Raw genomic sequence first — 24,417 nt, 5'->3', positions numbered from 1 at the left:
AAAACACAACTTTTCAAAATCTGTGGCATGTAGGGGAATCAGTACTTAAAGAAAAACATATAGCATTGACTGTTATATTAGAAAAGAAAGATCTGAAATCAATACTCTAAGTTTCCGATTTACAAAACTAGAAAAGAAGGAACAAATTAAATCCAAAGTGAGGAGAAGAAAAAAGAATTAGAACAGAAATAAATGAAATTAAAAACAGGAAATCCATAAAGAAAATCAACAAAACCAAAAGCTGTTTCTTTAAAAAGATCAATAAAATCATTAAGCCTCCAGTCAGGCTAACAAAGAAAAAGAGAGAGGACACAAATTATTAATATCAGAAATGAAAGAGGGGACATCACTATGGATCACATGGAAATTTAGAGTATAATAAAGGAATACTACGAACAACTCTATGCCCCAAAATTCAATAACCTAGACGAAATCGACTAATTCCTTAAAAGATACAACGTGCCAAAACTCACACATGAAGCAATGATCTGAATATGCTTGTATCTATGTTAAGACATTGAAGCAATAATTAATAACCTTCAAAAACAGAAAGCACCAGGCCCACACGGGATCACTGGTGAATTCTACCAAACATTTAAGGAAGGAATTATACTAATTCTCTACCGTCTCTTTCAGAGGATAGCAGCAGAGGGATTAATTCCTCACTCATTCTATGAGGCCAACGTGACCCTAATACCCACACCAAGACAAAGACATTACAAGAAAGCTGTAGAAAATTATCTCTCATGAACACAGATGCAGAAATCCTCAAGAAAATATTAGCAAACCAAATCCAAAACTGTATAAAAAGAATTCACAACATTTGACCAACAGGGATTTATTCCAGCATTGAATGCAATGCTGGTTCAACATTCAAACATCAATTAATGTAATCCATAACGATAAGATGCTAAAAGAGAAAAATCACATGATTATATTAATAGATGCAGGAAAACCATTTAACAAAATCTGACGCTCATTCATGATAAAGACTTTCAGTAAATTAGGAATAGAGGGAAACTTTCTCAACTTGATACAGACTATCTACAAAAGTACCTACAGCTATCATCAGACTTAATGGTGAGAAACTTGCAGCTACCCTGGACCAGCAACGCCAGAATCCACTGGAAGTCTCTTAGAAACACAGACTCTCAAACCCCAACCCAGACCTACTGAATCAGAGTCTTTGGAGGTGGGACCCAGGAATCTGTACTCGAGTAAGCTCACCAGGAGACGCTTAAGCATGCTAATGTTTGAGAAGCATTGCTCTAAGAAGTTGGGAGGCATAAAATAGTAGAAAGACAGAGAAAATAGAGGCCATGAGACAAGTATATTTCAAGGACAATACATGTGTGAGTTACAGCAGAGAGGAGGGCAAATTAGCTTGAGGCATGAAACTGGAGAACTTTGCGGAAGGATGGGTATAAAGGTAAAGGAGAGGCTGGCACTAAGGAGAATTGTGAGTTTTAGGTTGAGTGGTTGAGTGAATATCCATGTTTTTAATTACTATACAGAATCCAGGGTGAGGGACAGGTTTGGAGAAGGCAAAGAGGCAACTTGGTCCAGGTCACAGAGCTTGTAAGTCACACCCTCAGCCCTGGAGCCCAAAGACCAGACTCTCCACGTGATGCTCACCACCTCTCATGCAAAGGGCCGAAGAAATGTGTCTCAATGAGGACACAGCAACTTAAAGGGTTTTTAAAGGACCGTAAATCAGAAATGATCGGTATGGAGCTGAATCCACATCTCAGGATAGGAATAATGGCAGTGGTCTGTGCACGTATAGACGGAGGAATATCGGGAAGAATGAGGCAGGTAAAGAAGGGACATTTCATTGGCCAAAAATGAAGTTCTCATTCTGCCTTCCAAAAGAGAGCAAATGCCACTGTCCCATTTCCATTCGATTCCAGTGATTCAGAAAGACAGCCTTCACCTCTATACATTAAGTGTCTTAAGGCTTGCTTTATGTTACTATAAATGCATTGTTGATACTATCTTAGGTCCAAGGAGAATGCAGGCGACCTAGCTTTGCGTTCGTCCTGAGCAAGACACAACCTCTCAGCAGAATGACAGCTACTGTGATGACACGGGGGACTGCAGCACGGTGGCTCACAGAGGCCTGCAGATGTGACTCTCCCAACCTAGGTTATTTTTTTCCTCCCCAATATTGTCCCCTGACTGAGCAGAAAATGACTTAGAAGTCATCTAGAAAAGCCTCCGAGCGTTTGTAATTCAACGTTCCATCAGAGTTCACTTCTCCTTATAATATTCTCCATTACCAGTTGGAAAACAAAAGTTCTAAGGAGTTTCATTGTCTTTTTGTCTCCAAACGACAAAGAAAGGAAATAAACACACACAGGATGCAAACAACAAAGGCGGAGGATGGCTGCAGAAAGGAGCCGCATTCCAGAGTTTTAAAACACAGCACATCAACATGTTTGCTGCAAATTTGCCCTAGGTCCTGAAATTAGGCTTCCTGGTGATCGGAACACTTTGCGATGCAACTTCATGCAATACTTTGGGGATGGCCAAGATTTACAGTTGATTAGCCCGCATAGTTCAGTTCCTTTCTCAAAAGCTTCTAGGAAGGGATTATTTCTGCGCCCAAAGAGCCCCAGAGAATAGGGAGGGCGGCTCGCGGCCATAATGTGAATTCCCCGGACTCGGTACACTGTGCTCACTGAAGCAGATAAAGCAAAGTTAAAGAAGCATTTAGTTCTTCAGAATGCCAGCCTTAATAAGTATCTTTTTGTGGCAGGATTTAGGAGGAGGGGAGGGTTTACCCTTAGTGCAGGCATTATTTCCTCATACAAAAAGGGAAAATGTGCATACAGTTGGATGTAAAAAGCCAAAAACGCACATGCCCCCCTCGCTCCCCCAGGAAAAGATGCGGAACACACACTCCCAAACGCCAGCGCACGAATCTTCACAGCTTAATAGTCCCGAAGCCATTATGCAGCTTCTCTTGGGAAAGGCGGCTCATTCATCTGCAACCGCCCAAGTTCAACCTTGCAGCTGTGAGAACCCAGAGGCGCCCAGCCCTCCAGAGCCCCACCTTCATCAGCAGATGGACTCCAAAAGAGCTGCATCCCGTCCGGAGGAAGAGCGGGCAGCTCCCCGGCCCCTCTCCACAAAGCTGCCACCAAGGCACGTGAGAAACGTCTACGAAAGGCTGAACCGGCCACATCTGCAGGCGGCCGAACACCCGGTGACCTCCGCTTGCACAGCGCAAGGCCCGTCCTGGCCCAGGCAGCTTCCACGGTTCTCATTCCCCATGCGGAATCTGACGCAGCATCCGTCACTTGTAATTACTTAAAACGCCCAGTGTTTAATAAGGCAATGCCACGTGATCCCAGTTTTCTGACCACCAGCACACGTCTCCCCTTCAGCTCTGCCTTACCGCGACCCGTCTTCCAACACGAATATACATCAACATCCATGTGAACTGAGCTACTGGCGTAAGGAAAAGCACATGGAGATGCACAGGCTGTAGCCCGAGTGGGATTTCTGCTGTAGCTCAAGAAGGTGAAATGCCCAGTTCATCCACTTCTGTTACTCTATGCCTAAAATTTTCAAGAGGAACTCGCATAACCTAAGGCAGATTGGGAAGGTTCTTCCTAGACATCAACATTTGCTACTCTAATAGATACTATAATAGAGAGAAAGAAGGAAAGAAGGAAAGAAAAGAGGAAGGGAGGGAGGGAGGGAGGGTCATCTTTACAAAGTGCACACTTTAAGTCGCTGCCTCCCCCATGCGAATGGAAAATGAACTCACCCACATTGGTAGCTCTGCTCTGAAAAGACCCAGTTGAGAGAAGTTCTTTCTTTATTGTGTGGTTTTAAAGACTATTCTTTGACCTCTGCTATTTATGACTTAAGATCTGTGAAGACAGGGCCAAACCCCTTTGGCTCGAAAGGCGCTCACAAACAAAAGCTTTTCACCTTTGTTCCACTTACCTCATTCCCCCTCAGAACACGTCCATACGCACCCCCCGGTTTCACAACTTAAACTGCATTTCCTTCTCTCTTTTGCCCAGGCACAGCCATTACCTAACTGACAAGTGGCCACCTTCGCTCCTTTCCAAGGCATGAAGCCCCAGTTGTCAGCACCGGCTGAAAGAGCTCTGCTAGGAATATAGATGTCTTGTCATCTCACCTCAGTGAACCATGAAACTGTGGATAAAATGGTTCAGGAAACTAAACAACGTACCAGGCAAGTGTCAGCCACGATGGGGCATTTCTCTAGTTATTTGTTATTTCAGGGATTTATGGATTTATCTATTGCCTTTCTCACTCCTAAAAGGATTCAAGATAATTTACAGAGATCCACAGGATACAGCTAGAAAACAAATCTTACGTGTGTGATAAAAACAAGATAAAGGAGAAAAGAAAAACTGGAGTCAGGATAAAGCTAGTTCCCACATACACGGGATAAATTTCAGTAACCTTGTTAAAGGAGGTGATTTTATTTACCATTCAGCTTTCTAACAGTCAGTTCTAAGGGGAAAACACAGTGTCCACAGGCTAAAATATCTACCAGTTTCTAAGGGACGCATAATCAGTACTGATAAAGTGGACACGATGAATGCTTTCCTAAGTTTTCTCCTAAAGATGGCATGGAATGACAGACCGCTGTCCTTGGCGAGTTCCTCAGAGTGGCCTCGGTGACTGGGTTTGTGAGACAGTTCCTGAGAATATTACACGGGCTGCATTGCAGCAACATGGGATTCAGTAAATGGCATTTGTCAAAGGACCATTTTGAGATTGTGAAAGGACATAGTCAGTCCTGTCACGGAAGCATGGATTGTACAGCATCTGGAAACTATATATCTATCAGGCATGTATAAATACTGTTTCTCTCTGGTGCCTTTTGGTACTGCAAGGATACCAAAGGTTTGATATTCTAGTTCTTGGCAAGTACCAGGAGAGCAGCGGCCTGTTGCTACGTCACTGTCATTTCACAGCCAGCAGAACTGCTGTTAGCTCTGACATCCACAGCAAAAATGACAGGTCCTAATGAGGATGACTGTTTGAATAAAAACGTCATCCTAACTCTGCCTAGACACTCATCAAAGAAGATGAAGGGAGTACTTGATAAAGATCCTCCTTAGGAAAAACTTTCTCTTCCAACCCAGAAGAAAACAAAAGGTACAAACTCAATGGTCGATCCCATGCACAGCTATGGTAATTTTAGGCTGAAAAAGAGTTTAGAACAAATGCCCAGCTTAGCCATTAAACACACACACACACACACACACACACACACACACACACACACACACACACACACACTTCATATAACCAAGCAGCACCCTATGGGACCTTCCCAGGACAGACCATCCCCCCATGTCCTCTGCATTCCTCTCGTTTGTAGAAAAACTTTAGCCTCCTAGGCTTTCCCTGAGTTCCAAAAAACAAATTTAATCTGAGAAGTGAAAAATGCAGAAACAAAGGAAAACAGTCAGGCAAGACAAAATAATAGTTTAGCCATTAAACAAAAGCAAGGACGTTTGTTTCCTTCTCAAGGGCTATAGATAATATTCTGAGCCATGTCCTTGGGCTGTTTTGGAGATACTGAAACCCCCACCAGGTGGAAGAAGTTAACTTCATGTTGATCACAAGCACGTAGACCCCAGACCAGCTGGAACCAGAAGGTTGATGACGTTGACTCCCAAAATACCACCAGGTTACCTCACCACCAACCAATCAAAATTATGTCCACAAGCTGATCGTACACCTGCAGCCCTTCTCCTCACAGAGCCATTAAAAACGTTTCCCTGAAAGCCATCAGGGAGTTTGGGTCTTTTGAGCACGAGCCGCCCATACTCCTCTCTTGGCCTTGCAATCAACACTACACTTCCCTTCCCCACAACCCAGCGTCAGTAGATTGGGTTTAGTGCACGGGCAATCAGACCCAAGTCTGGTTCAGTAACAACATCACCCAAAGAACATCATACTTTGAGCAATGAATCTTACAGAAAGTCCTATGACCCCAAAGATTAGAAAACAAATATACTAAGGTAACTGAATGTGATTATTTATAGGATGAAGGAAGTTCCTCCACATCAAATAGATCAAAAGAGAGAAATCTTCAGAAAGGAAAATTAATTTTTCAAATAATTAGCCTATATTCCTTCTTTAGGCAAATTAGACACAAGAGCATCTCCTAGTAAAGAGAGTGTCAGCTAGTAAAAACAGAGTTGAAATTAATACCTAGATTTATTTCCCTATAACAACTGTTCTTTTACAAACATTGAGCAATAGTGTTTCCAAGACAGACCATGTACCAACACATATTAGGCTTCTAAGAGGAACTCCCGTGTATGATTAGGTAGAACAACTTGACCCCCATGTCAAGGACTACCTACAGGATGGGGTTACAATCATGAACACAGAAAAGCAAATGCTGACCCTCTACCCCTAAATTCAAGTGAGAGTTTTCACCTCAGGGGAGACTACTTCTTGGAGAAGGCAGGGCAACTCAGCACAATGACGTATTCAGTGCCCACAAATCCTGCCCTCCCCAGCTTACTGAGGTCCAAGTCTATCTTCTTTCTGAAACATAACCATGCCCATCCTTCAATCGACACTGGTCCTCTTTGCCAGTTGCCAGCTCAAACCCAGCATCTTCAAGCAATCGGAGCTCATCCCGGCTCCTCTGTGTGCCTTCTGATGAATACATTACAACTTCAAAACGTTTGTCAGACCATTATCACCATGTGAGGGATCCTGACGTATATGTGTTTCATATGTTCAAAATGCATTCCCTTTCTAAAGCCAGCTTTCAGGGAACCCCTCCTCAGTCATGAACCAAATAAGAGATTTCGTTTGCATCTTCTTTCATCAGATGGAAGGAGAAACTGATAGGAAGAGCTGAGGAAGGGGTGAGGATAGAGACTTAGACAGAGGTCCTTTTCCCCTCCACATGTCTTTGCTTTGAAGTTTACAGCAGGTGGAAGTCTTTCACATCCATAAAAACCGATATGGAAAATCAGAAACACGCTGGGCTATTAACATGTCACATGTTGGATTTAAATCCAAATAAGAACCTGTTCTTTTCCTTAAATATTGATGGTGCTATGAGCCTGGCCAAGTTTTGCAAGTTACTGCAGCACACAGGCTAGTTTCCAGGCTAAAAAACACCCTGGAATGTTCCAGCTACTGATGGCTAATGATCGCCCCAAAGCACACTAATATGTTTGATAAAAGTTCCCAGCATGGGGGCAGAAAACACTTACCATAAGAATGACGGTGTGAGGGAAAGCAAGTCAGTGACACCAGCTCAGGCTGCCTTCCATGCTGAAGGCTCCAATTAGGGCTGTGAGCTTGCATTCCAGGAGGCGGTGACAGATGGCAAATCTCTCATTGTTAAAACCATCAACTCACCGATCCACCTGCCTGAGCCCTAGCAGGGACGCTGCTGGGAGCCTTCGCTGATTCTCAGAAACCCCAGCACTCAGCACTCCAGAAAGGAAGTTCTGAAACTAGGGACTCGTTTAGCTCCCCCATTTGTACGTTCTTTTTGTTTTTATCTGTTGTTCCACATTCTCTCACTTTGTTCTCTCTTTTTTTCTCCATTTCTGCCTTCACCTCAGAGATGATACCGACTTGAATGTTCCCCTACAGTGACACTGGATGGAGTACTTGAGAATGTAGTTACACATGGACCCCTAACTCAAGGCTGCTGAGGATGTGACTTTCCAGCTGCATGGAGACCCGGAAATCCAAGAGCTCAGGTGTCCCGGAGGAGAGACTTCATCTCTTGGTTAGCACAGAAGCACATCATGGTCTTTGGGGTACTTAAAATTATGCCATTTACTGGCATGATGTTATAGGATAGTCTAACAAATGTGCCTTTGACAATTTTTATTCATCATGCTAGTACAATAATGCATGTACAGACTGGTATTTCAAAAGAACAGTAGCCAAACTTTCACACGCCTCACCATTTCTTTTCATACGCATTCCATACACATTTTCATTCCACTGGTTTAAGGAAAGAGATTATTTCTCTCTTCCTAGATTATCACATCCCATTTACTTAGAAATAACATCATGATCGTTACTTATGGACATAATAACATTGGTATCCAAAATAAAGGGAATTAATTTTAACACTGGAGAAGTCTTCTACTCCTCCAGTGGCACAATCCTACAACTTCTCTTGACAATCAATGTCAATGGTGGCTTTGCCTATGGAATAACTGGTACCTCCCAAAAGATATCAATATGTTGGACAAGAGACGCTCAGTACACGTCAACTTTGTCCTTGAAGTCGATTACACAAAGTCAGGGAAAACTGTATGAATGTCAGTAAGTATTACAATAGGCTTTAAATGTTTGAAAGGATATAAAACAACTGAACTTTCAAACTGTTGTACACTAGAATATTACAAAAAATTAACTGTTCAACTTTGGTTCTTTGCGTGTTTGGACATAGCGCATTTCCATGGGTGCCTGAGTTTTCATTTTCCTCCTTAAGATGTATTTTCCTGGGGCTCTATGGATTTAAAGTCATTACCACATAAATCACAGAAGGCATCTAACACAACCCAAAAACCTTCAACAGTCACATTCAGTTATGTTTCTGGGGTTTGACCTTTATCCGATAAGTTTCAGAGATGTCAAATGAAACTGCCCAGATGTTCATACAAGCAAAACCAATCTTCCTCACCTCGAAACCTGGCTCTGAATAAACCTGCAAAATCACTAAGAATCTGGAGTTAGAGCCCTTATAAGAACCGAACTCCCACTGAGATCAAAGCAACACGCCACCGCACCAAGATTGAGCCCTAAATTACTGCTTTTCAACTCAAATCCTCACAACCAAATGGGAAACAAAAGTCGGGTGAGTGAGTTATAACACCCAAAAGGAGAAGGATGAGCATGCCTGCTCCCAGACAGGGGTGCGTGTCAACAAGAACGTCATTCTTGGATGCAATGCTTAGAAAGGTAACTGAGCAGCATAAGGTCAAAGGATGCTTATTTTATAAAGTAAATGCATGACTCGCATGCAAATATAAAATGAACAAGTGTCCACGATTTAACTCATGAAATACTGCAAGAACCAGTAGTATGTTACTGGTTCAAAGGAGAAATCCAAGAAATATAAATATATTCACCCAAAAACAAATGCTAGAATGGATATACAACTAGATGCAAAATGGTCTATTGATGCGGGAAGCATCAACGCACTACACTGCACACAACCATTTGCATTTCCGTGGACAAGCATCACCTGCATTATTACCAGCCTTCTACGTTTACAGAGTAACAAAATAGCTCAAAGACGATGAGCAACGCAGATAGCCTGCAAGGGTGCAAGAGGGGACATCCAGCCATATTTTGCCCATCTTGAAGCGCTCCACAATTTTTACTGGCTCTAATAATTGCGTTTTAACACTGAATTTTCAAAAATTAATTGTGATTTGATGTTTTCTTACTGTTGTTTACCATTCATTCATTCAACGAATCCTCTCAAGCTGACCAAAAATGTTCCACACAGGAGGCTAGAAACTGTCCATTTTTTAGTTTGAATACACCAAGATATGTCTTTGTACTGAGAGACAAATGCAACTGTACTGTTTTGTTTTTGACTGATTTTGCATATGTGAATGCAACGGCAAACTCTGGCAAATGGGCAAGTCCAGCCGGGCACTTGTTTGTGTACAGCCAGCAGGCAAAGAATGGTTCTTACATTTTTTAATGGTTGGGAAAGATAATAAAATTTCATGACATGAACATTACATGAAATTCAGATTCCAGTGTCCACACATAAAGCTTTACTGGAACACAGCCACTGTCCTTTGTTTAGGGACTATCTATCACTGATTTCAGGCTACAGTGGCCACATGAGTAGTTGTCACAGAGACTTTATGGGCTACAAAGATGGAAATATTTACTATCTGGCCTTTAACAGAAATTGTATATGACGTGGACTTCCCTGGTGGCGCAGTGGTTAAGAATCCGCCTGCCAATGCAGGGGACATGGGTTTGAGCCCTGGTCCGGAAGATCCCACATGCCGCGGAGCAACTAAGTCCATGCGCCACAACTACTGAGCCTGTGCTCTAGAGCCCGCGAGCCACAACTACTGAGCCTGCGTGCCTAGAGCCCGTGCTCCACAACAAGAGAAGCCACCACAATGAGAAGTCCGCGCACTGCAACGAAGAGTAGTCCCCGCTCCCCGCAACTAGAGAAAGCCCGTGCACAGCAACGAAGACCCAACGCAGCCAAAAATAAATAAATAAATAAAAATAAAGAAATTGTATATGATGAGCATTAGAATTCCTAACATATAATGAGCCCCTGAAAAGGTGCTTGGCGCATACCACATGCTCGGTAAATTATATGTTTATTTTCCTTCATATAATAAAGTAAAACTGCTGAGAATAGGAGTGTGTTCTTCAATTCCTTTATAACTCGCAAAATGCACAGACCAGGGTTCTTCAACCTCCCTCGGCACCACTGAGCTTGGAGCTTCTTCACTGTGAGGGCGTCCTGTAGTTTGTCAGCATTCCTGACCTCCACCCACTAGATGCCAGTAGTGACGACCAAAAACGTCTCCCGCCATTGCCAAATGTCCCCTTGGGAGCAGAATCGCTCCAGCTTGAGAACCACTGGCCTCAAACCATGCAGGACAGTAAGTCACTGCTCTACATCATCTAGGAGCTAAATGATGCCAAAGACCCCTGACTTCATAGTACTGGCTTCATTATAGGAGGAAGATTTTCCTAATTAATAATAAATAATCATGCTAAGTTACATGGATACAAAATGGATTATAACCTTTTTCCTGAAGGTAATACAGTAATGACGTACTTTGGGGGAGGAAGAAAATGTACTGTATGGACTTCATTCATGGATTCATTCACAAATATTTGGTGAGCAACTACTCTGTGCCAAACTCCATTCTAGGCTTGAAAATACCACAATGAACAAAGACAACTCAGTCGATGCCCCTCGGAGCTTACTTCCTGGTGAAGGAGACAGACTCTCAGAGATAAAGGAACAACTGTATAATGTCGTGCGGGTATAATAAGGCCGAGGAAGTGTGTAAATGGGTGGGAGGTGACCTGGGAAGGCAAGGCTGAGAAGGTGGCATTTGTGCTGAGACGTGAATGGGGTGCGGTGAGCTGGGTGACTGCGGAAGGAGCCTTCTGGTGGAGGGAAAAGCAGGCTTGATGGGGGTAAAGCAGAGGAGAAAGTTGGAGAGAGAGCACAGGCAGACAAGACAGGGCCGACGTTTTAGACTGAGTGAGGTAGGAAGATATTAAAAGGTGTGAGGCACACAGCAGCAAGATTCAGCTGATATGTTTAAAGGGTCTTTCCAGCAGCTACGTGGGTCGAGTAGAAGCTGGGAGACCCAAGAGGATGCTCCTGGATGGGTCCAGGCAAGAGATGATGGCAGATTGGACAAGGCAGGCAGTTAGATGGGAAGAAGAACTCACCTTCTGGAGGGATCCTGAAGGTGATGGGCTTTGCAGACACAACGAGAACTAATTAGAAAGTGTGTACTTTCTATAAAATATTATGTAAACTTTATCTTTTAATATATATTCAGAAAATTATATCATCAGCATCATTTCTTGATTTGATGAGGTGTTTTTACTCTTCTGTCCGAATATTTGCTCAAAACGTTTTTTCAAGTTGTTGCTCTCTATACAACACAGCCTAGGAGATGGCATTCCAAACTTTAGTTTACCTCTACTGATTTGCTGAGTGATTCCAGGACATTATGCAATACGTATGTGCCTGAATTTCCCCATGTGTAAAATGGAGTTACCACTGCTCACCCTTCACCTCATTAAGCTGAAAAGCAAAGGAAAAGCCTACACAATGCTTCATGAATCTCAGAAGAAGTGCAAACTGTAATTATCTGCAAATGTATCCCATGGTGATAATATCCAAAAGACATAAACTTTGATTAACATGTAAGATTCATCCCCAAGTATTCGGACTAAAGACAACCCTTAAATTTATGTTGGCTTTGTAATATATTTCAAAGTTTCTGTTGAAGTTATCTATGACTTACTGATTCATTTCTGCTTTCAGGCAAAAGGAATTGATTTCTTTTCTTGTCAAGTTCAGTCGCTCAGGTCAGCCTTGATCATTCAATTACAAAACATGGTTTAACAATCTGTATTCCCTAGGGCTGCAATGTTCTTTAATTAGGATATTTTAAAAGCAGTTTAAATGAACGTGTCCCATTCAAATTTCAAGTGTAAAAAAAAATTAATTTCTTGATGGCATAAGGAGAAAAGAGGTGCTTGTGAGAAATAATACTGATACAACAAATTATCATTCAAGTAATACCCAACTAACAAAACTGGACAAAAATACTACTTATGAAATTTAGTCAGCCTCATAGCCATACATTCATACACACACACACACACATATATATCCTCCCCTGCAGTGATGACATAAACAAATTACCCAAAACACCAATTGAAGAACAATGAATATAATAGATAACCAGAAAATATCTTATCAGAGCAAATATGTATGATATTATATAAAAAGAGTTAAAGGATCATAAACCAGACATTTCATTTCTGCCCAGGATCCAGAGAGTCAGAACTAAGCAAAGTTTGTTTTCACCAAATAATTTCACATTCACATAAATAATTCTGTTCTGTTTTTAATAACGCTCATGCGGAGTAAATGACACAACGCATGAGTGAATGTCAGAATGTATCATTATAGTGAAGTTTTAGGTTTAGGAACATTATTCTACAACCGTTTACTTTGAGATAATTTGTTTGAAAGACCTTTCAAACTAATAATGTGCTTCATAAATATGCTGTTTCATATTATTGTGCATTTGCTCAGATGAAATTTTGGTTGTAAAATCAAGGAATGCTTCAATTTTCGGTCTAATAGTCGTAACCATGAAAGAAATCTCATCAAATGCTATTACAATCCCAAAGTGCTGCAGTATTGATAGCAAGTTTAAACTTTATTCACTTATATAATCTGAATAAAACCGACTTTGAGACTGGAGCTGAAGCATATACGTACATATATACTCTCTCTATAAACATATAAATATATTTAAAGATGGTGATGTTTGGGGACTGAGGTAAGAAATCTATGCTATGAAACCTATGAATGAGTATAATGATAACTTGAGAGCATGTGTGTGCAACAAGAAGTACTCAAAGATAGAAAAGAGACTGCTTCAAGAATCCGATTAGCGAATGAGCAATTCCCACACACAAACACAATAAACGCATACAAAACAACTTAGGTGTAAGGAGAATGCATGAAATCTTCTCGTGTAATCAGAAGATGTTTTCTCCTTAAAAATACTTTTGATTGAAATAATTAGAGAATAAAGAGAGAAATAAGGTAGTATCAGTAATGTCGATATATGTATCTTGATTGCAGTGGTGGCTACACTAACTAAGTCCACACATGTGATAAAATCTCACAGAACTATATACATACGTTGTACCGAGGCGATTTTCTGCTTGTGGTATTGTTCTACATATACGTAAAGGGTAACCGCTGGTGGGAAATGAGTGAAGAGTACATGCGATCTCTCTGTACTAGCCTGGCAACGTCCTGTGACTCTAACAGTTATTACAAAATGAAACGTTCTTTAAAATACTGATACAGTTGTAGGGAACGTACCTTAGAACACTGCTTGTGATTCTGGCACCACACCAGGGAACCGTTGTTCTGCAAAAAGAAAAAGAAATATTGACTCATTAAATAATTTTCTATTTGAAATCTGCATACACCTGTGTGTATTAATATAATTTTAAAATACTTGCATTAATGAAAGACCAATTTTGCCACCCTGATATATGTCCCTCTTCCTAAAACAGGATATCATTTTTTGCCCTTGACTTTATGATACAAATACATATAAAATAATGAAGATTTCAAGGTGTTTCAAAAGGAAAAGTGTCTGAGCCGTCTCTCGGGTGTGCTGAGCAACAGAATACAGACCAACAGGAAAATGACCGCTAGACGGTTCTTCTATAGTAAGTAGCTGTGGTAAATTTACAAGTTGGCATCCTGGAGGCTTTCAATTTTAACCAATTCAGTAATAAGTGTTTGAGCCTGGACGTCAAATCCCATGGGAAAAACCTCCTCTTTCCCTTTCACTGGGATGTGTGACTCTGGACAAGGGAATTACTATGTCTGTCCCTCAGTCTGTATCTGTCTGTAAAGCATAAGGACAATATCTCCTGCATGAGGTCAGTGGGATAACTAAGTGAGACACAATCTACTTCGCACAGCTTGACAGTTACTCAACATGTACCAAATACTAGGACTAGGATTTATTTGTTTATTAAAATTTATTTTATTGAACTATAGTTGATTTACAATGTGTTAATTTCTGCTGTCCAGCAAAGTGATTCAGTTATACAAATATATACATTCTTTTTCATATTCTTTTCCAGTATGGTTTATCACAGGATATTGAATATAGTTCCCTGTGCTCTACAGTAAGACCTTGCTGTTTATCCATTCTCTATATACAATAGTTTGCATCTCCTAACCCCAAACTCCCAATCCTTCCCGTCCCCAACACCCCTCCCCCTTGGCAACGACAAGTGTGTTCTCTATGTCAGTGAGTCTGTTTCTGTCTTGTAGATAAGTTCATTTGTGTCACATTTTAGATTCTACATATAAGTGATATCCTGTGGTATTTGCCTTTGACTTACTTCACTTAGTATGTCAATCTCTAGGTCCACCCACGTTGCTGCAAATGGCATTGTTTCCTTCTTTTTTATGGCCGAGTAGTATTCCATTGTATACATGTACCACATATTCCGTATCCATTCATCTGTTGATGGACACTTAGGTTGCTTCCATGTCTTGGCTATTGTAAATAGTGCTGCTATGAAGATAGGGGTGCGTGTATCTTTTTGACTATAGCTTTGTAGGACTATGATTTATTCCCTAGTATTTGAATTCCTGCTTGAAACTTGTCATTCCACATGACTAAAATTTTGGTGATGGTTGGACTGTGATATTTACATCAGATTGTTCTAGGCTGGCGTGGTTGTAACAGATAACAGAAACAGTCATCCAAAAATTAAGATGCTGTGGCCTCCTGTTCTTTGAAGTTCAAGGTTGGGTATGAGATAAAGTAGTCCATTTCCTGTATATGAATGCCTAAGCTTTTAAGAACATCGGTATGAATAGAATAGTATCACCTTTGTTTGCAGTTAAAAGAACACTGAACCAATAATATATCTTTTGAAAAATACTCTTATTACACGTTTATTGATATATAATTCACAAACACAAAAGTTACTTATATAACTCAATGGTTCTCAGAAGAAAGGTTGTGCGACCATCACCACTAATTTCTGAACTTTCTCATCACCCCTGACAGAAAGCAGTACCCATTAGCAGTCCTTCCACCCAGGTCCTGGCCACCACGAACGTACTTTCTTTCTCTATAAATTTACCTACTCTGGACACTTGTTATAAACGGAATCATACAATATGTAGTCTTCTGTGTCCGACTTCTTTCATTTCATCATGTTTTACATTGTGTTAAATGATATACTATTTTTGCTTCATCCACATTGCCATATAGGTCAATACTTCATTCTTTTTCGTTGTCACATTCCATTGTACGGGTATTTGCTCTTCCATTCACAGTAATGTATCTTAATAATACAGGATTCCCCAAACCACTGGGTAGATCCCAACTGTTTAGGATTAGAAATTTTCCTCTCCTATCTAAAACTCACTCAGCTGTAGATCTCAGTCCCACAGTAAGGCTTTAGCTATGAAATCTCTGCACCATACGGCCCTAACTTTCCCCTTTACAGTCTTAACTCCCCCAAACTGCTGAATCGCTGCAATTTTAGATAATGCGGTATCAACCTACTCATCCCCTTATTAAGGTCCACACATCTTCAGGGGGCCCTCATCTCTCTCTACATATCAATGTTCATCAGTCCGACAAACAAGGGCTGAAGCTGGAGCAGTATATGAACAGCCTGGGCTGAGGTTAAGTATGATCTTTGGCAGGGTTGACATCAGAGAAATAATTAGATTGGGCAGAGGCCAAAGCTGGACCAACAGTGGACATGGTTTAATTACTGGAAATGACGTGTGAGTAAAAAGGGTGCAAGAAAGAGGGCATTATGGGCAAATTGGTGTTTCAGAAAAGGAGCCCTTGGCCTGGTGACAAACTCAAAGTTCACAGTGGGGGTTAGGCAGACTGAGCTGTCGGTCATAAACAGGGTGACAACTGCAACAAAAAGCAGGGGCCAAACGTTGAGGAGTATATTTTCACAGGAAAGCTGACAACAGGGTCCAGGGCAGCTTTGGAGAACGTCACCCTCATTGTCTTTTCCCGGAAGGCTCTTTGGTCCATGCGGGGTTGGGTCCCGCTGGGACTTCTGAGGACCACGTCTGTCAGAGAACATCCTGGCCCCAACTTGAGTGCTCTGTGCTCATAGCCCAGAGATGGGAACCAGTGGGGTTCCTTCTAAAGAGACTCAGGGCTGAAGTGAAAGGACGCCAATCTAAGAGACTAGGTCAGGGCCAGATCCTGACAAGCTCCTGCACCAGGTCTGAGGACCTTCTGCCTCCTCGTGTCAGGTCAGAGGGTCCGGCCCCTTGCTCTGGGAACCTTGACCTCGGACCAGCTTCCACCTCCTTCCCCTCCAGGTCTGCCTTTTCCTGGACAGATGGGCAGGACCTCTGGATGCCTGCCTCTGCTGCATGTGCCGCACAGCTCTTGAGAGATGTATCACACCCTCTCCTGCTGTAGCATCTGTTTTCTTTGATCTAAGCCTTAGCTCCTCAACTAGAGTGTGTGGTCCAGCAGACCGGCCTTCCTGTTTGCTCTCTGCTTCAAAGTTTCACAGTAGCAACTGGACCAGCTCCTGATTCTCACAGAGGTGGCTTCCATCAAAGGCCATGCAAAGGTGACTGGGCCTGCAAAAGCAGGCGTGGTAACTGCTGCTTGCCCCCCATTAGTGGCTGACAAAATGTTACCCGTGGGGTAATATGCCACTGACCTGATTATTACCTATAACTATTACCATGATGACATGACTGGCCACATCTATATAGCAGGCACTCGCTCTGGTGTTGGACATATTCAGCCCCACATAACCATCCCGTATACGACACAAGTTTCATTTACCCATTTTCTACTTAAGAAACTGGGAGTCAAAGACGGCAACTAAAATACGGACATCCTGAAGCCAGTGGTTAAACTCAACCGTGAGTACCCCAGTGAGGAAAGCTGAGTGAGACACAGGGTGAGATTTACAGTGGGCTGTGAAGGAATCTCCAGGTTTATAATCTCGGAAGGAGAGCAGAATTGGTCCAGACAGTCCTGAACGCCGTAAGCTCAGGGAACAACAGATTGGATGGATGGGCTGGAACAGACAATAGGAGAGGAGGTTGGCTGAGTAGGTAGAAAGCAGATTACAGTGGATTTTGACTTACTGGAAATAAAATATTTTATTTAGTAAATGTCAGGGGGTTTAAAAAAGAAAATAGAGGATTCGATCTGTGAGACGCTCTGTTCATGGCACACCTTGGTTAGAATCCTTTTGCTCCCTTTGTAGAGGAAATGGTCCAACCTCAACAATAAAAGAATCCGGCAAAGACTGTCTTCAGCCGCCCAGCAAATGCAAACTCTGCGCCCCCTCCCATGCTGAAACACAGTGTTCCCTGTCCTATTGGCTCGAATACCCCAATAGCCACAAAGCCCATCTGTTGTCTACATTTTATTGGGAGTTAATATCAACGCATCTCCTCGACCAAAGCATTTTCATTTTAAGCACAATTTCCCATTAATCATCAAATGAAAAGCTGTCATTAGAAAGAAATATTCGGGGCAACAGCGAGCAGGCATGGAAGATTATTGTGATTATAATCATTTCTTTTTTCATTACTGAAGATAGTATGTCACAGTTTGCTTGGGAAGATTAAAAAGGTAATCCATGCAAAGTATTTAGCAAAATATTTGGCACAGAGTTAGATATAAAAAAAAATTTTTTTTAAAGGCCATTGTGATTATTGACGTTACTTCCTTTGTTTGCCGTTACGTTTGTTCTGAGGAGTGCAGGAGTAATCCTGGACTTACAGTCTCCCAGCTCCTGTGTGTAACACTCATCCTAGGCTAACCGGTTCCATCTTATTAGTGAGGCTTGGGGGGTGCGAGGGGGGCGGGGGGAATTATCATGGATTTTTCCCTGGGTGGTAGCAATTTGCCAATGTTTGCCAATGTGATGCGACGGCAATTGCTCTAACTGCCTTTAACTGGCCATTTGTATTTCCTTTACGGTGAACCGTCTGTGCGTTTTACCATTTCTATTTTGGATGGTTTACCCTTTTCTTAGCAACTGCAGCAGCTATTAGTACCAATTAGACTTAATAATAACTTGTCTGTAATAGGTGTTGTAAAATGTTTCCAGTGCATCACTTGTCTTTTGAATTTATTCATGGAGTTTTCTCTCTGCAGAAATTTTCTACACACACACACATTTCCACCCTATTTCCTTAAAACAATCCCCCCCCCATGTCAAGGTATTGCAGCTGCCCTATGCCTTTGCCTTTACCAATCACCATCGGCCATACATACAATTTATCCCTACAAAGAACTTCTACGAACCCTGCCTAATGGCATCAAGGATGTCTATAAGCCCCTGAGTAACTCCAGCCACTGTGTTTGGGCCAGGTGTGCACGTACACTGCACCATCCACCTACGCTGCTTACCTGCTCTTACCTCTCTTTGAGCAGGAAAGCAATGGAAAAAGACAAGAATCCGGTACATTTCAACATCCCGCCCGGGGGAAGTTTTTAGTTGCATTACAATAGCCTTCACCACTAAAGCCAATTGACAACAACAATAAAAAAGTCTCGCTCTGGCTAAAAGCCAGCAAAATAAAGAGACAAAGTACATTAGGCATGAAAGACATTTGCCTCTAGAATCATCATTGTAACCTCCAGGTAGGATCAGACAGCAGGACTTTTGTAATTATCTCAAGATTATATCCTGTATTTTATTGGTTTAACTAGATCAAACATGAATGCCACTCAATCCAACTTTCAAAGAGTCTATATAAAGTTCAATCAACTGCACCCAGACACTATTTCAATGATATTTTCAAAGTCCCTCCATTTCTAGGCTTTTGATTTTTTCCTTTAAGAAAAATAATTCTTCAAAAGCTTCAAGTAAACACTTCACTCAAAGACGGCCCTCAAGGGAAGGATAAAGAGAGATGAAAACTAGTTATCTAGATACAACCATCTGCAAAGAAAACAGAGAATTAGGACAGATCCCACTTGTTTTTTTAGCATAAGCGGGGAACGGTGTGGAAGAGCCCCAAGGCCTGAGCACTGGGCAGTTTCGGAAACTCAGCCCTGAGTGACTGCCCAACAGCAGGACAGAACATTTGAGTTGAAACCGTTCCAGAAAACCCACAATAGACCTAAACTTTACAAATCAACCCTATGAAACCACAAGTAACTAGCTGTGACTCCATCGATGATTTTCATTTCATGTTAAATGTAAAGTTTCTAAAATGAAGGCATAGATTAAAATTTAGCAGCTCATTTTCATCCAGAATATTTTCCTATTACTTTGGAATTAAGAAATAAAATAGTTGATTTCGTTTGTTGTTATAAGGATATTCCTTTCTATCGTCGATACACTCACAAAGTTTCTCACGCATTCCACAGCAGCTAACAGAGGGGTCCAGGACACTTAAATTGACACTCAGCATTTCCATGGCTCAAAATATTTTTTAAAATGAATCTTTGCTAGTGGTCATCACAACGATACATTCATTCAAAATATTTCTCAGGAAACTTAAATGCATATTGCTAAGCGAAAGAAGTCAGTCTGAAAAGGCTACAGTATTGTATGATTCCAACTCTATGCCATTCTGGAAAAGGCAAAACTATGGAGACAGTGAACAGATCAGTGGTTGTCAGAGGCTGAGGGGAGGGAGGGATGAACAGACAGAGCACAGAGGAGTTTTAGGGCACTGAACCCACTCTGTATGATACTGTAATGGTGGATACATTATACATTTGTCCAAACCCATAAAATGTACAAGAGCGAACCCTGATGTAAACTACGGACTTGGGGTGATGATGACATGTGGATGAAGGGTCGTCAAGGTAGCAAATGTACCACTGTGGGGGAGGGTGATAACAGGAGAGGCTGTGCACGTATAGGGCCAGAGGGTATATAGGAACTCTTTGTATTTTCTGCTCAATTTTGCTGTGAACCTAAAACAGTGTCTACTTAAAAGGTAAAAAAAGCTCTGTGTTTACATCTGTTGTTTAGAGGAGGAGTTCTTTCACATGTTATGGACCATCCTCAGTAAATAAACAGCCTTTTCATTAACCAGTCCCCCTAAAAAATTTCCCTCTGAATTCTACCAATCTCTCAGAGTGAACTGAATTCTACAGGAAAACAGTATCTGACCGTACAAATACACCTCTCCAGACACCCAGCCCTCCCCTCTGGCCCCCACCACTGGAATGCAGGGCCCCGCCAGGTTCTTTGCTTCACTTCCTCACACCTGGCAAGCTTGTCCAGGAAGGAGAACCTCTGTAAGTGCTGTCCTCCCACCCAGAACTTGTCTCCTCCCCAAGTCGACTCCCATGCACCCTTCAGGTCACTGCAAGTGCCACTTCTTTCAGGAAGCCTTCCCTGACTACAACAGCTCCCCTGTTGCACATGCTCTGCGCCTCCCTGTACTTCTCTTCCGACGCATTCTACACAGTTGCCAAGTATAAACATATTCGTGTTCTCTTTCCTTAGTGATCATCACGACCACTCCCCACCTCGGCCCCGCCCATGACCTCCTTAAAGACAGAATGTGTCTATATCTCCCCCTCACCACTGGCTCCCTCATGATCTTAATGAATATTGACTGAATAAATACATGAATGGAATAGGGAGTCATACAAGTAAATTTAAACTTAATCATTAGATCATGAGGAACTGAAAAGAAGGAAATAAATAGATGGAGCTGAACAAATTTTTCATCTTCTCTGGGTGGAGCTTTTAGGAAATGGCCTCATTATTTTGTTTCCTGTAGAGTGTCCAAGAGATTGGGCCTGAGAATATGAAAATCTGAACAAAAACTTGTATTCAGAAGCAAGTACAAATTACTTAAGAAACAGTCATGCTAATTATCTTTTTATAGATGTAAATAAAGTCATCTAAAGAAAAATTTATAGAACAGCAAGGGCTCGACGATGCCATATGGGAAAACATTACTTTCATTAACACTTTACTATGAATTTTAATAAGGAATATGCTTACAAATTCTGTCTGTGGGAGAACACTAAATGAGGACGCAACTTTTACTACTTACTGTCTCTGACAGAATGCTGGGACCCACCACAGAATCGGAGATGCTAGCTTCTGTTAGCACACCTCAGGCAGTAGTCTTCCAACTGTAATCTCCTCCAAGAGGATGTGCTAGGTCTGAATTCATTCTTGCCACAGCTATGATTTGGGGTATGTATTCACTGAACCATGTTTGGTCATAAAATTTATATTTTCAGGAGAAAATTCTGGTAAATTGTGCATTCTCCACAAAATCACATAAAGCCCTGGAAGATTTCAAGACTGAATAAATGACTTGTGCCAAGAGAAATCCAACCTTAGGTAGGTTTAGAGGGAGCATGAAATGTAATAACTAAAATTTAGTAAATGACTCGTATTACAAAGTAAGGGAAGCACGAGCAATAGAGTACCTATATAAATTAAACAACTCCAGCACTGTTCCTGGGAAACCGAGAAAACAAAGAAACGTCGGTATAAACTTCATTCTCTTCCCAGCTCCTCCTTCACAGCAGGGACAAGAAACGGTGTCGATGAAGATGAATGCAGATTATAAAGGCAGGCGTATGCTCAGACATCACTCTCAAGTGTTTACTTCGCTGGTAAATTGTGTGGATTCTCCCAATTCCAGGAACCTCTCCCCAGGCGCCATACCTGCTTGTCTGGAAAGTAAACGCCTATGGAATAAAGGGCCCAGGCTGGCAGGGCAGAGGTACAAGGGTTCAGCAGGTAGGAATGACCATCTGCTTCGAAGTGCTGGAAGGGTTATCTCCAAGGTGGGTGGCTTGTGTCGGCCACACCCACTTCTGTTTCCAACCCTTACTTTGAAGGGTCCCTGACTTTAGTGTTGATCATTTGTTTGGGTCTCAGTGATGGTGAGAAAGACAAGACCGGGAAGAAGAGAAGGAGCCGTAGGGAAGGAAGTGGATGAAATAGGCAAGAAAGATAGAAAAGGTCCCGAAAGTCTGGGTTAAGTGGCATATTAAGTCCTTGGGCGTAAACACGAGATGCTAAAACCTCTCTAAAATTTAATATAAAAGCACATTTTGCTTTTGTCATCAAGAGGCGAAGGCAAATCTTCTGCATTCTTTAAGATGATTATAACCCAGCCACACTAAAGCCATTGGCATGAGGACTGCCTCTCAGCGGCCCCTTTGGTGGGTGCCTGAATGAAGAGGTGGTACTTTCTGACACTAGGAGGCTAGGCTCAGTTATGTAGCTTCAGCTCGGTCTCCATGGCAACCACCGGGCCGGCCCGTCCAACTTTGGATATGCAGTCCCCACTAAAATCTGAGTATCCCAGCTACACCTGCAGTCCACAGGAGTTAGAGACAAAGCACAGAAAGAAAGTCTGGTAGACACGAGGAGGCAATGAGCTCTGGAAACATGATTAATGACCAGGATGCACTTGTTTGGACCTAGAACATCCCCTTTCAACAACCTCAGGAAAAGTCCTGAGATAACACACCATGAAGACATAAAATCTGATTGTTTCTGAAGTCGGGGTGCTTCTTACCCCAACTGCGATGAATGTGCACCATCATTGCTGGCCAGGTGGCAGTCATGACATAGAGGTCAACACTTTACACATGTGAACTTGGTGGTCACAGTTGTGCACGCTATCACCATTTACACTGAGTTGTGTACCTTGTTGGTTCTATACATGTTGGGTTTAATTACTACTTAAAGTGTGACTTGAAAGATCAGAAAGAGAAATTAAACAATCCCATTTACCATCGCATCAAAAAGAATAAAACACCTAGGAATAAACCTACCTAAGGAGGCAAAAGACCTGTACTCAGAAAACTATAAGATACTGATGAAACAAAGCTGACACAAACAGATGAAGAGATATACCATGTTCTTGGATTGGAAGAATCAATACTGTCACAAGGACTATACTACACAAAGCAATCTACAGATTCAATGCAATACCTATTGAATTACCAAAGGCATTTTTCACAGAATTAGAACAAAAAATTGTACAATTTGTATGGAAACACAAAAGGCCCTGAATAGCCATAGAAATCTTGAGAAAGAAAAACAGAGCTGGAGGAATCAGGCTCTCTCACTTCAGACTATACTACAAAGCTACAGTGATCAACACAGTATGGTACTGGCACAAAAACAGAAATATAGATCAATGGAACAGGATAGAAAGCCCAGAGATAAACCCATGCACATATGGTCACTTTATTTTTGATAAAGGAGGCAAGAATATACAATGGAGAAAAGACAGCCTCTTCAATAAGTGGTGCTGGGAAAACTGGACAGCTACATGAAAAAGAATGAAATTAGAACATTCTCTAACACCATACACAAAAATAAACTCAAAATGGATTAAAGACCTAAATGTAAGACCAGATACTATAAAACTCTTAGAGGAAAACATAGGTACAACACTCCTGACATAAATTGCAACAAGATCTGTTTTGATCCTCCTCCTAGAGTAATGGAAATAAAAACAAAAATAAACAAATGGTACCTCATTAAACTTAAAAGCTTTGCACAGCAAAGAACCATAAACAAAATGAAAAGACAACCTCCAGAATGGGAGAAAATATTTGCAAATGAAGCAACTGACAAGGGACTAATCTCCAAAATACACAAACAGCTCATGCAGCTCAATAGCAGTAAAACAAATAACCCAATCCAAAAATGGGCAGAAGACCTAAATAGACATTTCTCCAAAGAAGACATACAGATGGCTAAAAAGCACGTGAAAATATGCTCATTGCCACAAGTTATTAGAGAAATGCAAATCAAAACTACAGTGAGGTATCACCTCATACTAGTCATCAAAAAATCTACAAATAGTAAATGCTGGAGAGGGTGTGGAGAAAAGGGAACCCTTCTACACTGTTGGCGGGAATGTAAATTGGTGCAGCCACTAAGGAGAAGAGTATGAAGGTTCCTTAAGAACCTAAAAATAGAGCTACCATAAGATCCAGCAATCCCACTCCTGAGCATATATCCAGAGAAAACCATAATTTGAAAAGATGCATGCACCCCAATGTTCACTGCAGCACTATTTAAATAGCCAAGACATGGAAGCAACCTAAACGTCCATCGACAGATGAATGGATAAAGAAGGTGTGGTACATGTGTACAATG

The 24,417-nt window shown here is 41.6% G+C and overlaps 1 protein-coding gene across 1 annotated transcript in view; it reads right to left on the bottom strand.

The window, feature by feature from the left end:
• Nucleotides 1-24,417, bottom strand: part of LOC137216944 (anosmin-1-like) — a 190,082-nt gene that overhangs the window by 139,299 nt on the left and 26,366 nt on the right. Inside the window, exon 2 of the mRNA XM_067723069.1 lies at nt 13,637-13,684. Within this exon, the coding sequence (XP_067579170.1) occupies nt 13,637-13,684 (48 nt within the window). The remainder of the gene's footprint in view (nt 1-13,636; nt 13,685-24,417) is intronic.

This window comes from Pseudorca crassidens, chromosome X (assembly GCF_039906515.1).
Source record: "Pseudorca crassidens isolate mPseCra1 chromosome X, mPseCra1.hap1, whole genome shotgun sequence".
In the NCBI taxonomy this organism is placed as follows: domain Eukaryota; kingdom Metazoa; phylum Chordata; class Mammalia; order Artiodactyla; family Delphinidae; genus Pseudorca; species Pseudorca crassidens.
This window is presented reverse-complemented; position numbering and strand designations above follow the sequence as displayed.